Source organism: Macrosteles quadrilineatus, unplaced genomic scaffold, assembly GCF_028750875.1.
Source record: "Macrosteles quadrilineatus isolate MER2022 unplaced genomic scaffold, UCM_ALF_1.0 Scaffold_1__1_contigs__length_201487025, whole genome shotgun sequence".
Classification (NCBI taxonomy): domain Eukaryota; kingdom Metazoa; phylum Arthropoda; class Insecta; order Hemiptera; family Cicadellidae; genus Macrosteles; species Macrosteles quadrilineatus.
This window is the reverse complement of record NW_026542594.1, coordinates 154,335,695-154,348,597: the sequence shown is the minus strand read 5'-3', so window position 1 is coordinate 154,348,597 and position 12,903 is coordinate 154,335,695. Positions and strand designations below refer to the sequence as shown.

The window sequence follows — 12,903 nt, the reverse complement described above, 5'->3', positions numbered from 1 at the left end:
AGATTAATCTAGATTAGGGCTTCATAATGCAGAGATTTTAGCTATTTTACTCTCAAAACATAATATTGTAATAAGTGAGAGACAGTTGAAACGGATCTTCTACTTTAAAATAGGCCTCTTCACATAAATATTCCTTTAACATCTTCTTAAATTTATTGATATTTTGCTCTTGAATTATGTTCCTTGGTAGCGAGTTGTAGATCTTGACACTACTAAAATATGGGCTCTTGCAGGCCAAAGTTGAGTTAACTTGAGGTACATGTACTTGTACTTGATTAGCTCTTCTCGTGTTGTACTGATGGACCAGATTGTTGGTAAAAAAGATGTCCGGATTGTTCCTCACCAATATGGCAGATTCTAAAATAAATAATGATGTGAGTCCTTGAACAGGGGCATACTGTGAGCAAGACGTTACATCATGGCCAACAGTAGATAGTGATCAATAGAGTTGAAGGCTTGCGAAAAATCTAGCATTGCAAGAGAAGTATATAGTAGTTGTCACAATATATGTTTCATGAAATTACCAGTAGAGTAGGCCTATTCTTTAATCACTACCAGCTCATCAATGGCCGAATCAAAATAATCTATAACTACTGTCAATTCAATTAGACCATTGATCTTAACTGCATATTTAACTCATATTTCAAAATATTTTCCGACATTTAAAAAATTGACATTAACCCCAGACTTATCAACCAATTTCAAAGATTGGCTTTGCGAATGTCCAATGTTGGCCCCTAAAATAATGATTTTAACAAGCTAAATCAACAAATTCAACTGAAATTGCCGAGATAGTTATAGTAGAATATAGATCAATTGACACAGTGATTGATAAGGAGCACGTTGTCAACAACTCCATCAAATTTCTAAACTCAACAGGGCCACCAGGAATGCAACCACACTTATTGCCATAAAAAGAAGGAGCCCGAATAATACTAATGCAAAACTTAAATCCACCCAAGCTGTGCAACGGAACCAGACTGATGATAAAATATTGACACGAAACTTGATTGAAGCAACAATCATCAGTGGTAAGTTCAAAAGGAGAAATAGTCTTAACAGGCCCGCGGTTAATGTTATACGCTGTGGGCCCAAGAGCTGTTTGCGCCCCCCTCCACCCCGACGATGATTTGAATAATAAAATGAAAATAGGCAATTTACGAGTTGCACGGACATCTGCAATATAACAACGATAAGGCTTGTTGTATTATGTTTATTTTTGATTGTTAATAAAACTAAAGTAAATACGTAATCCTTCAATAAAAATATATAATAAGTTGAAATTTTACTTACATATACCAACATACATATTTACATATTTCCAAGGGTACAAACAAGTTGTAAAAGTTTGAATTTAAAAAAATGTTTTTATTTTAGTTTTAGATGTTATTGCAAACATTTTGAGCTTTAAACAGTAAACACCTTAAATTACTGGTTTTTTCCTACATTTTAGTGAATTTCCCATACAGGGAATAAGCTATTACCGTAGTACTCATGGTAAGACCTTGACCCATCAGGACCGATTTACTTTTTCGTTTCGAGGTCTCTAGAGGCCAAAAACACCATCCGTTCAAATTCATATATATTTATATCAGGGCCGCTTTAAGGGTCAGTGGAGCCCTGGGCAAACCCAAGAAAAGCGGCCCCCTTTTTTCCTAGTGCTGGCGGGCTGTGGTTCGGGGGCACCCAGCAGACGCCCCCAAACCACCGGCGACCCTGGGCATATGTCTAGTCTGCCCGTTTATAAAAGCGGGCCTGATATACAGACTGTCCCAAAAGTCCCGGACCGGTTTAATATTTTCTAAACGACAACAGATAAATCGATAAGATTTGGTACATCAACGCCACACCTAAAAATCTAATTTTTTTAGCAAATATCAATTTTCTGTCATATCATGGGGACATCCCGCAAGGAGTCAGAAGGAAATCTTAAATAGAAGCATAGGTTTACTTTAAATATATAGAAATAAATACATAGATACATACATACATACATGTAAATACATAGAAGCACCTATGTACATCAAATTAAAGGTCTTTATTAGCAGAATATAATGCAGCAAATTTGAACTCAAACGGACAACCGAGCCAACAATGGCAGTGGTTCAAAGATTCATTTAATTTGCATTGCCATTATACACTTACTCCTCCACCCACACAGCCCTAGGAATCGGAAGAAAATCGTTAACGTAAGCATAAGTCGATATGCATATCAAATTAAAGGTCTTCATTAGTAGATTACAATGCTATAAATTCAATCTCAAAATAACGACTGAGTAAAAATGGCAGTCGTTCAAAGATTCAAAATGGCAGATTCAAGAAATCTTTGAACGGCTGCCATTTTTTACTCAGTTATCCGTTTGAGCTCAAATTTTTGGCATTATATTCTGCTGGTAAAGACCTTTAATTTAATGTCAACCTATACCTGCCATTTTGGCTAGGGGTGAGATATTCACTTCGGGTTTGCGTCATTGTGTTTCCTTTGACAAGCCCTTTAAAATGAGGGGTCAATCATTAGGGTTGCTATTAGAAAAAAATAAGTCACCCCTTACCCCCTACCCTGTTAAGGGGGTGAAACATTTTTTTATGTAAAAAATTGCGGAACCTTTGTTAAGAATCAATGCCACAAACAAAATATTTCTATCTATTTTGGTTTAAAAAATACAGATTTGTTTCAATACTTAATTTTCACACTGTATTATGTAAAATTAATGAGGCACATTGTGCTACACTGGTGCAGCTAGTTAAATACAGTGGCATGTTGTGTTAGGTTAGAAAAAATACAATATCATCAGAGTAACAAATTTATTTACATAAAAAAACATAAAATGATTTTCAAATAAAGTAAGTAATAATAATTTACAATGCACCGCATCAAAATTAAAATAATGTTAATTTTTTTGCACAAAATTGTGATACATAAAAAGATAGTTACAAATGTAAATGATTACAAAAATAATTTGATGAATTTGGTTGAAACAAGTGAGGAATTGACTTTCTCATAGAGACTACAGTAGAACTCCACGACTCTCCAAATCAACCGACACCCGACAAAACGAAAAAAAAATCCATTCGATTTGATCTGATGATAAAAATTTAAATAACTGAATTTCACCGAAATTAGGGGTATTTGATGGGAAATGGGGTTTGTTGTGCTAAGCTTTTATTATCGCGGCCTCAGAAGTTGTCTGCAGGATTTTGCCGTGGTCATGACTGACTTCTTTAATAAAGATTCTTCTTATTTATTACTGTAGTTATAGTGCTTTAAAACTCTTTCTGTAAGCAATTCAGATAGTCTTGAGTTTAGATAATTGGAGTTCTACTGTATCTGGTAGGGGCTTCATGCTAGTCTAGTGGTTAACATATTGGACTCCAGTGTGAGAGTGACTGGTTTAATCCCTGACAATGTAAAACGCATAAAGGTTAAATTATTGTAAGTACATATCCTCAGGGATAAGGGAAGCTGACTTTGGAAGGGTAGACATACATTAGCTTTAAATTTGCTTACAAATGTATGCAAATATAAAATAAATTACTATATTCTTCAGTACAGGCTATCCAAGAATTATCGTGGTGAAGTGTTGTATTTGTACACATAGAATAAGAAATAAATTTCACAATCATATTATCTAGGCCTACCATATGTGAGAAGACATTGATTCATATGAACCCATTGACAACTCAAGTTTTAAATGAGTCTCTGGAACCTAATACCATTTTATTTTTGAAAAAGCCTAGCTTTTCAAAAAAAAAATTTTACCCTTATACAGTTTAATATCTATGTTGATAAAGCTCAAAATTGTATTCCACTTTTTTTACAATGTTTTATTATAATATATATACAGTATTGTGCTTCAAGTAAGAATAAGAGTAAATAAAGTGTTTGTACAAGTATGTTACAGTTAGTAAAGTAGATAATACAAATCATAACCTTATCAAAACAAAATTATAAACATGCCTACTAACACGCAACATAACCTACAAGTTTCAGTTAACATTTTTAAAATCCTGCTAATATATTTTTTATCAAACAGACATGTTATAACAGAACCTAAACCTCATTAAAATACTGGTCCTAATGAATATATTTCTTAAAATATAAACGATGCATGCGGCCAATAAATTACACAAATAAAAAATTATCTTATAGCTATTTTTGATAGAGATCTTTGCTCAAGGGACCTACATCTTTAGGTGTGTTTAAACAACCTCTGGCAACATTATCACATAACACTTTCCCATTGAAACTGGACCAAGTCCCGCAATTTCACCAATAAACCGGCCAGTTGCCAAAATAAACTATTAATACTATAACACAGACACACCTGGTGCTCAATAAAATAAATAGTGATGAGAGAAGCATAGCTTTGATAATCAGACCAGCTGATCCTAAAACAATGATAAATTAATGTCGCAAGTAATGGGTTGTCAGTGGGTTTCAACAACTAAACGATCAAAATTGATTAAAAACAACAAAGAAAAATAATCAATATTTACATAAATAATCAAAAATATGTCACATATGTATAAAATTAAAAATTTCTTTACAATAAAACAATTCGTCTTTCTTACATTTAAAATGCTTCTAAATAGTCGACAGTATTCCTTAGGAATATTAATTCTAATATTGCTGTCTAATTAACTTCTTGTATAAATATATTACTTTGATCTGTAATATAAAACAAAATGACTGGAAAAATATGTTGTTCCTATCTTAAATACTGTTCTACTCTAGTTAAGTCTTAAGAGTTACAGAGCTGTGAGCTGCCATCACGAGCAGGTTACTTCAGGCTTCGAACTGGTGGTTTTGACTGCAACAACAAAACACACATTGACATCGGATCTGAGAAAGTTCTACATAAGAGGATGTCAGACTATTCATACATAGGTACTGGTATATACCAGAATAAACCAAACACTGGAAATGATAAACAAAAAATACATATTCCAACATTACACTCACTAGAACAAATGCTTGAACAAGTTGTAAGGAGTACATTTTTCATGGTAACTGACAATTTCTACTATGATATTTTTTTAGTGAAAAAGAACTGTAATTTATTATTATTATAATAACTAGGAAAGTATTTGTGACTGATCTGCCAAGCATAGAAAACAGCATGGGGACATTGTGAGCACTTGCATGGTCAGGGTTCCAACCATAAATTTTCAATGTGAACCCAAAATATTTAAAACTGAAACTGGGATTTGCTATTCAACCCAAATAAATAAATGACTCAATTGTCGAACATGGCAGCTTAATACTTAAATACTTTCTTATGAAATGGTGACCATACGATTGTAGGTATTTTAAGAGAAGTATGAATGGAAATGAGTGTAGGATGTGGCGCGATCTTGCAGTCTTGTTAGTGACTAAGGCCGACATGTTCCTTAGATACAGCTGTTATAATAAATAGACCATACAGCCAATGGTAACAAAGGGACCTAAGTGGAATCCGAACCCCATTTTTACCTTAAAGAGAGCAATCATGCAACTCACAGGTTATATGTTTTATATAAACAAATTTCTTAGCTTAGTTTTATTTATGACTTGATTCATGTAATTCATAACCACACCTGCGAGCGCTAATGTCCCTATTTGAGTTTTCCTAATGCAGCCAATGGTGGCATTAGCTATGGTGTAACTTTAAATTAAATAATACTTCATAGGGTTAGGCTGATGACCGAAAATGCTGGTTTAAGACCAACCTCTTGCCCTATCTTAATGTTGTTTTCACCACTGGCTTGCCATTGTAAAAGAAAATCTTTAGAATACAGAATCACTTACTGGAAGCCTCTCGCTCTCTCCGTCGTAATTTCTTGCGTCTCCGGTCAATGCAGGCCAGCTCTGCCTTGACACTCATGTACGTCTTGCGTAACTCGGCCAACTTCTGTTGTAGGACTGCAATGCGCTGTGACCCGTCCAACTCGGGATCTGCACCCACATTACACTTTGTAGGGACTTTCAAAAAATAGATAAAACTGCCAACAACTGACTGACTACTGATACAATCCCTTATGTACAATACATTTTTATTTCCATAAACACATATAAACACTAAACTGTAGCCTCTAAATGATTGAATTGTTCTTATATTTGTTTTATTATGTCGGTGTCAGGAGTTTAATTTATTTTAGCGTTTGTCATTTATAAAGAAATGTTTTTTAGGTTTGAAGTGTATTAGTCACACATTTGTAAAATTATGATCAGGAGTCCATTATCTTTCAGTTTTGATTGCACAGTATACATTTTATTAAAAACTGTATTTTTTAGCCTTAACGAGGTACACATTTGTGTAATACAAGTTTTTGTTGATGTGGTATTAGGCCTATTCATACATGAAATTAATTTTAGGTGAAAAAATATTTATTTTCATTCATAAATTAAAAGAACCTGAATTGCTGGAAATGTCAGTGAGCTGCTTTACTTGCCTATTTCATGATTTTTACTTGCAGAATCATATTGTTAATCATGTTACCTACTTTATAATATTGATTTTACAAATAAATATATCTTTCTGGTGTAAACAAATAAAAACATTTGTAAGATTTATACTGAAACTTTTAATTGGTTTACATTAATAAAATGAGAGGACAGAATTATACCTACAAACTAAAAAGTATACATAGCTTCAGACCTACAAAAATGCCAAATTTATCAGTCTAAAACAACAATCTTACTAGTTAAGTATCAAGTAGGGCCTAACAATTTTTCAGAGTTGTGTTATTTTTTTAATGATTATGGAGTCACTTGTTTTGGCTATGTTTACAGTAGTAAGACATGTCTCACACTGCTTACACTTAACAAAACCTCTCATCATTTGCAATGTCAAATCAAAAAATTATCAAACAAATTAAAGCAATATTTACATGTAAAGAATTAATTAAATAAGAACGCCTTGGAAAAGGAAACGCAACAACAACGCGCTCCTGAATTGCAGGTATTGCATTGACTTTCTGCAGACGTTTTTCCTATATGGATACAGACTCCCTCATGAATCAAATAGTATTTTGACCACAACTGAATGGAATTGCAATTTGATGCATTGAATCAAATTGAATCGGAATTTCAATGCATTTTTGATGCATCACACACCCCTAAAAACCAACAAAAAAATACATTTGGGCCCTTTTCCAAATATCTATATTGTCTTATCATATTTCAATTTTTTCATAGTTAATACAAAAACAAAATGATTGCTGCTTTTACATTTAAGCGTTAGTTAACTATAACAAACTCACCCAACTGAACAAAGAAGTTGTATTTTGATGGCCTAGGAGAACGTGAATTCAAAGAAACAAGATCCAGTGAGTTCTCTGAGGTATCATCATCACTTTCACTAGCTGCTGAAATCATAAGATTTACACGATAGACATAATTCCATTGAAAGCTTGAGTTTAATAAATTATTAAGGAAATTGACAGGAAAGCAGGCTTACCTTTAAATTTAAATTTAAAGGTAAGCCTGCTTTCCTGTCAATTTCCTTAATAATTCCTGGCAAATGCCCTATCTTTTTATAAGATGAGTTTAATAAATGTTAACCATTGTGCAGTTTTACTATGTAAATGAATCGTAGGCTTATACTTTCAGTAACAAATAATTTATTTAAAGTTTTAGATGAGTGGCTACAGAACTCCTGGAAAAATTTGTGATTCCCAGTCACCAAGTGCACCTTCTTACTTGGGGGTCTGTAGTTCCCTGATATTTTCAGAACGGGTCTAGCCAACAGTTGGCATGAGGGTTCTGTTTGGACCGAAACTGATCATGGGGCCAAGCTAAGGTTGAGTTGAGCTGAGCGCATATTTCCACAACCATGGAAAGTGTTTGTGAAGATAGAGGATTGAAAAATTACAATTTTGGAAAAACAATAGCCCATCGAAAATGTCCACGATTTTATCTTAATCTCAGAAGATGTTCATGATTTTGCCGTAGCCTGGGAGGATGGTCATGATTTTGACGAGTCTGTGGAAGACATTTACCATTTTGCCATGAATGTGGAAGATGTTCACTTTTCACTGAGACCAAGGAAGATTTTCTAGAATTTATTGTGACTGCAGAACATGTAGCCTATACAATTTCACTGAGACTGCCGAAGATGTTCTTGATTTTGCTGTTACCGTGGAAGGTGATGCCTTGATTTTCTCAATTTTGCTATGGCCACAGACTAAAATCAGGTTTTTTTCTGGTGGAGTTTCAAAATAAAAGCACAATTACCCGGTTTTCCCAGAATTCCCAGTTGTGGCCACCCTGATTTTTGGTAGACCTACTAAGGTGAACAAGGAAATACATTTTCAGCCATGTTGTGCCTTAGTGTTAAAATACATAAATACTTTACTTGAAACGGCGACCATTCGAAAGTAGGTATTTTAAGCCAAGTATGAATGGAGATAAGTGTAGGATGAGTGGATCTTGTAGTCTTGATACTGACTTTAAGGCCCACATGTTCTTTGGACAGGACTGTTAATTAATAGCCCATACATCCAATGGCAACTAAGGGACCTACAGTTTATAGTGGAATCCGATCCGAACCACATTTTGCCAGGTAATTAACGAATTTGTCTAATTATCAGGATAGTACTGCGGATAGTCCTAGTACTCATTAGTTTTCATTAGTTAATCCACACCAGGGAGTATCGCAACCACAGTGCATGTCTGAGATCAACTGAGATTTTTTAACAAGAACTTTTCATACAAGAATTATAGCTGTAAGTATGTAAAAGATCTAGTCTCCATGTGTAGAGTCAATTTCTCCTTTGGTAAACATTCTTTTTTCTTAACTGTTCAATAAACTTTGTTATTAAGTAAACTGTAGTTTGTAGTTGACAATTTGTCGCCGTTAATAAAACTTAAAGTTAGTTTAACCCATTCCAAGCAATTCAAATTCAACCTAATGTTATAAACATGTGAAAAATATTTATAATAACTGCTCAAGTAATCCACAAACCTCCATAATCTAGTAGTCATGGTCCTATAGCCTACATATTTATAGGTTTCAAGCATCATACATGATATTAAAGTGCATCTTAGTTTATAATACAGTTCAAATTTAAAGTACTAAATTTACCATTATTGTGTCTGGGACTACGGTGAGATAGTTTAGGTCGTTTTGGGTTTTCTTCTGTTCGTTTTACACTTCGTCTTCGTTTTTTAACTACTTGAGATTCATTTTCTTCTACTGCACCACTTTTCTTATTGGAGGAGTTGGAAGAACCAGCTGTTCCATGGGTTCCTAAACAACATTTGAATCTAGTTTAGTTTTTTTTTTAAGCCTAATGTGAATAATTTATAAATAAAAAACTTTTTTTAAAACAAAACGTTTTTAAACACACTAAAAAGTAGAAAATAATTTATAAATATGCGGAGAGTATAAATACTTGTAAGATTTAAAACGAAAAACGTGGGGTGCATGCAATAGATAATTTACAATTACCTTCACCTATTGAACTAATGAATTACTATCAATTGCATGCACCCCACGTTTTTGGTTTTAAATCTTACAAGTATTTATACTCTCCGCATATTTATAAATTATTTTCTACTTTTTAGTGCGTTTAAAAACGTTTTGTTTTAAACAAAGTTTTTTATTTATAAATTATTTTCTACTTTTTTTGTTTTTTTAATGTGTGAGGATGTTAAATCTATTTCAATCATCTATATCAGACCAAGACAGAGGCATGTGGGAATTCTAAGGTTTATTTGAGTTTCTTTTCATATAATTATGTAGATTGAATGTATGACCTACCTACTAACTATAAATATACATTCTATTTAATTTATTGTTTACTTAATAGAATAATAAATAAATAACAATTGACATTATTAACAAACACCTTTATATCTGCAATCAGTTTGTTTATCTATATTTTGAAATGTTTGTTTAAAGAATCTCTTGGGAGCATAACATGTACCTTGAATCCTTGTACAATTGAAACAGGCCATCAACTACAGCCAACTGTAATGTAGATACAATTGAAATTTTAAGTGAATAAACTTCTTTCCCAATAAACAAGAAGCACAAACAATGAAAAATCTATTGTTGAGATTATTTGTAGAAAGAAATCAAACAATGGTCACATTACCTCCTTCTTCATAGGCTTCAGTTTTTGTGACACTCGCAAATTTTTCTAGATCCACCTCAGAAGAATCTCGATTAGACTTTATGCTTCCATTTTCAGGTGTAGGAGATGAACCACTTCTTTCCCTACAAAATGAACAGTACACATTTTATTCTAGGGATGTGTCAATACCAACATTTATAAATTTTTCGATACCAATACCAATACTACTTTTTAAAAATGTTACCAAAATGTTCCATATGGATTGGATATACTACACCAATCCCAGTCTTATGTCCTTACAAAGAGTAATTTTGGGGTAATAAGGATTTTTTGAAGTGAATAAAAAAATCAAGCAGCAAAACAAATTCAACTAGCCAATTCATATCCTTCTCAACACATTAAAAACAAATAAAACGTAAATAAAGATTTTACAAACAAAATGTCCATGAGAAAATATTATTGTAACAAAAGGTGTGAGAGTCTGAGATTTTAAATCAAGCAGAACTCGAGGTAAAATTTAGGTCATCTCCTGCGATGCAGAGACATCTACATCATCATGCACGATCGGTGCAAGATCCTAAATATCTTCGGTCAGGAAAACACTAGTAATTTGCCAACTTACAAGGTAAGTCAACGGAGTTTATAGGATTTTCACAGGCAATGCATGTGGAACGGTTTGACCATGCCACACTCGCCTTACCTTTGAGATAAGTTTTTTGGGCCAGCGCTCAGCTTACAAGGTAAGGTGAAGCAATCCACACTATCTGAGTCCAAGATATGCACGTCCCCCCACACTCATTACATAAAAAATTTAGTTGTTGGTGCGCGATGATGGAGGTGAGACACAAAACAAGCAGAAACTTAGGTGTTGGTAACATCCATTAGTGGAAAAATGTCTGCATTATGATGCTTTTGAAAATGTATATTGACTTAAGACAGGATTAAGAAAAGTTCTTTAATTTTTTAGAATGACAGCTTATAATAACACATGTGTTGTCAAATAAACAATAACTACACGTTCACAAAACACTCTAACACGACAATACTAACTGAAGTGAAAACTCTAAATCGATTTTGAAACTAGTAAATAGGCCTACTTGTGAAAAAAATCTTACATCGTAAGCAAGTGTATTCACTCTCATCAGTCGAAATGCCCCGCTACAGTATCAGTTTCACGAGCGTCGCCGTGTAACATGTTAGTGGAGAATACACATGCGACGAATCTCCTTACCTTGTAAGAAAAACTAGGTAGGTTTTCATGTTCCTAGGTAACATGTTCACGGGCATTTTTTCACTAGTATAGCCTGCCTCATATACCGAAATGTATGACAAAAATCTTCAGCAGTAAAGTGAGTGTGTTCCCGGCATTCCTTGGTCACAGAAACATTATCATAATTTTCCGCAACCATGGATGAATATTGAACATCTCGACATTTTTTAGTAAATTGTGATTAATTTATTTTAGTGATGAGTAACCGACAACCTAAGAATAATATTAATAATGCCATCACGAAGGAAAAAACATAGGATTGAACAAATTATTGAACATCTCTCCCGGTCATACAATCATCACCATCATCTTCCGCAATCACCACTATATCCTGAATATCTCCCCTGGGTAAGTAGATATCATGATCGTCTTTTGCGATCGCTGCTTGTGGATTTCAATTCAGTATTTATATTTATACAGTGCCAAATTATAATGATAGTTTTAAGTGATAAATGTCAAAATGGGATATCTTACCCTACGGGAGAGTTGGATATGGGCGAGAGACTACTCTCTGGTGTAGTGGGAGGGGTGGGTGGTGGTGGCGGCGGAGGCAGTATTGCTGCAGCAGGGGGTGGCTTGTAGACAACTGCAGCACTAGCGAACGGCAGCTCAGGTGATGTTGAGGTAGGGTTTTCTGCAGCTACTGTACAAGATGGAGCAGGACTTCCAGGGATTGTTTCCTCACAGAGCAAACTCTCCAGGTTACTTTCAGGTTCTTCGATTTCCGCTTTCACCTCAGATTCTTTGGTGTCTTGATCATTTAGTTCTTCGACAACCTCTTCAACATTTTCATCAAACTCCTCTTCCTCATCATTATTTCCATCTTCTTCATTTTCTGAATCTGCATCTTTCTTCGTTACTTCAGCCTCTAGGATTACTTCTTCGTTTAAGTCTACTTGGGTCAGCTCTTCTGTAACTTCTTCCTATACAACAGAAAAAAACATATGTAAAAGCACCAAGAACCGATGGGCAAAGCTCAATTTTTAGTTTTAGCTTTTTGAATATTCACTGTCTAATAAGTTCATTAAATAATATCTGACAATAATAAATTGAGAACTGTAAAACTGAAAATACAAGGGTTGTTTTTTTAAGTAAGGGCCGTTTTTGTATATAGCATGCATGCTGCATGAGGGAAAAGAATGACAACCTTTGCAGTAGGGGTGTGCGAGTACTCGAATCTTCAAGCTTTTTGGTCGAGCTTTTCATTATTCGGCTCGGCTTGAGGCATTTTGAAAAAGCTCGAAGTTCGAGCCGAGCTTTTAATACTAAGTCAAAACTAAAAAAAACACTTAATTTGGGTTGTAATTGAAAACATTGTTATCACAATTCTACGTTGTTCATGCATTCGAGGTTTGATAAGCACGAACCTCAGCTCAGTCAAGACGCAATGATTATCGATCGTAATTTTGAGGAGATAGGAAAGAGACAAACTACCACCTATCGCGTTGTCTTTCTAACACAGCTATTCGTATCGTAATATACAACGCAGTGCGAGTGCTTGATGGGCTAGTCGCTATGACGACACATGGTTGCCGTGACAACATACAAGGGTCAACCTACGCGGCCAAGTCAAA

The 12,903-nt window shown here is 34.3% G+C and overlaps 1 protein-coding gene across 3 annotated transcripts in view; it reads right to left on the bottom strand.

Annotated features, from left to right (window-relative positions):
• Positions 1–2,791: 2,791 nt before the first annotated feature.
• LOC128987824 (AT-rich interactive domain-containing protein 4B) overlaps positions 2,792–12,903 on the bottom strand; it is a 47,217-nt gene continuing 37,105 nt past the window's right edge. For 2 of the 3 annotated variants that reach the window (XM_054408861.1, XM_054408868.1), the window contains exons 19-24: positions 11,804–12,252; positions 10,081–10,202; positions 9,066–9,230; positions 7,243–7,347; positions 5,789–5,935; positions 2,792–4,811 (exon numbers count right to left, since the gene is read on the bottom strand). In XM_054408861.1, the coding sequence (XP_054264836.1) occupies positions 4,771–4,811; positions 5,789–5,935; positions 7,243–7,347; positions 9,066–9,230; positions 10,081–10,202; positions 11,804–12,252 (1,029 nt within the window). In that variant the 3' untranslated portion in view covers positions 2,792–4,770. The remainder of the gene's footprint in view (positions 4,812–5,788; positions 5,936–7,242; positions 7,348–9,065; positions 9,231–10,080; positions 10,203–11,803; positions 12,253–12,903) is intronic. The other variant, XM_054408876.1, reaches the window with a different exon arrangement.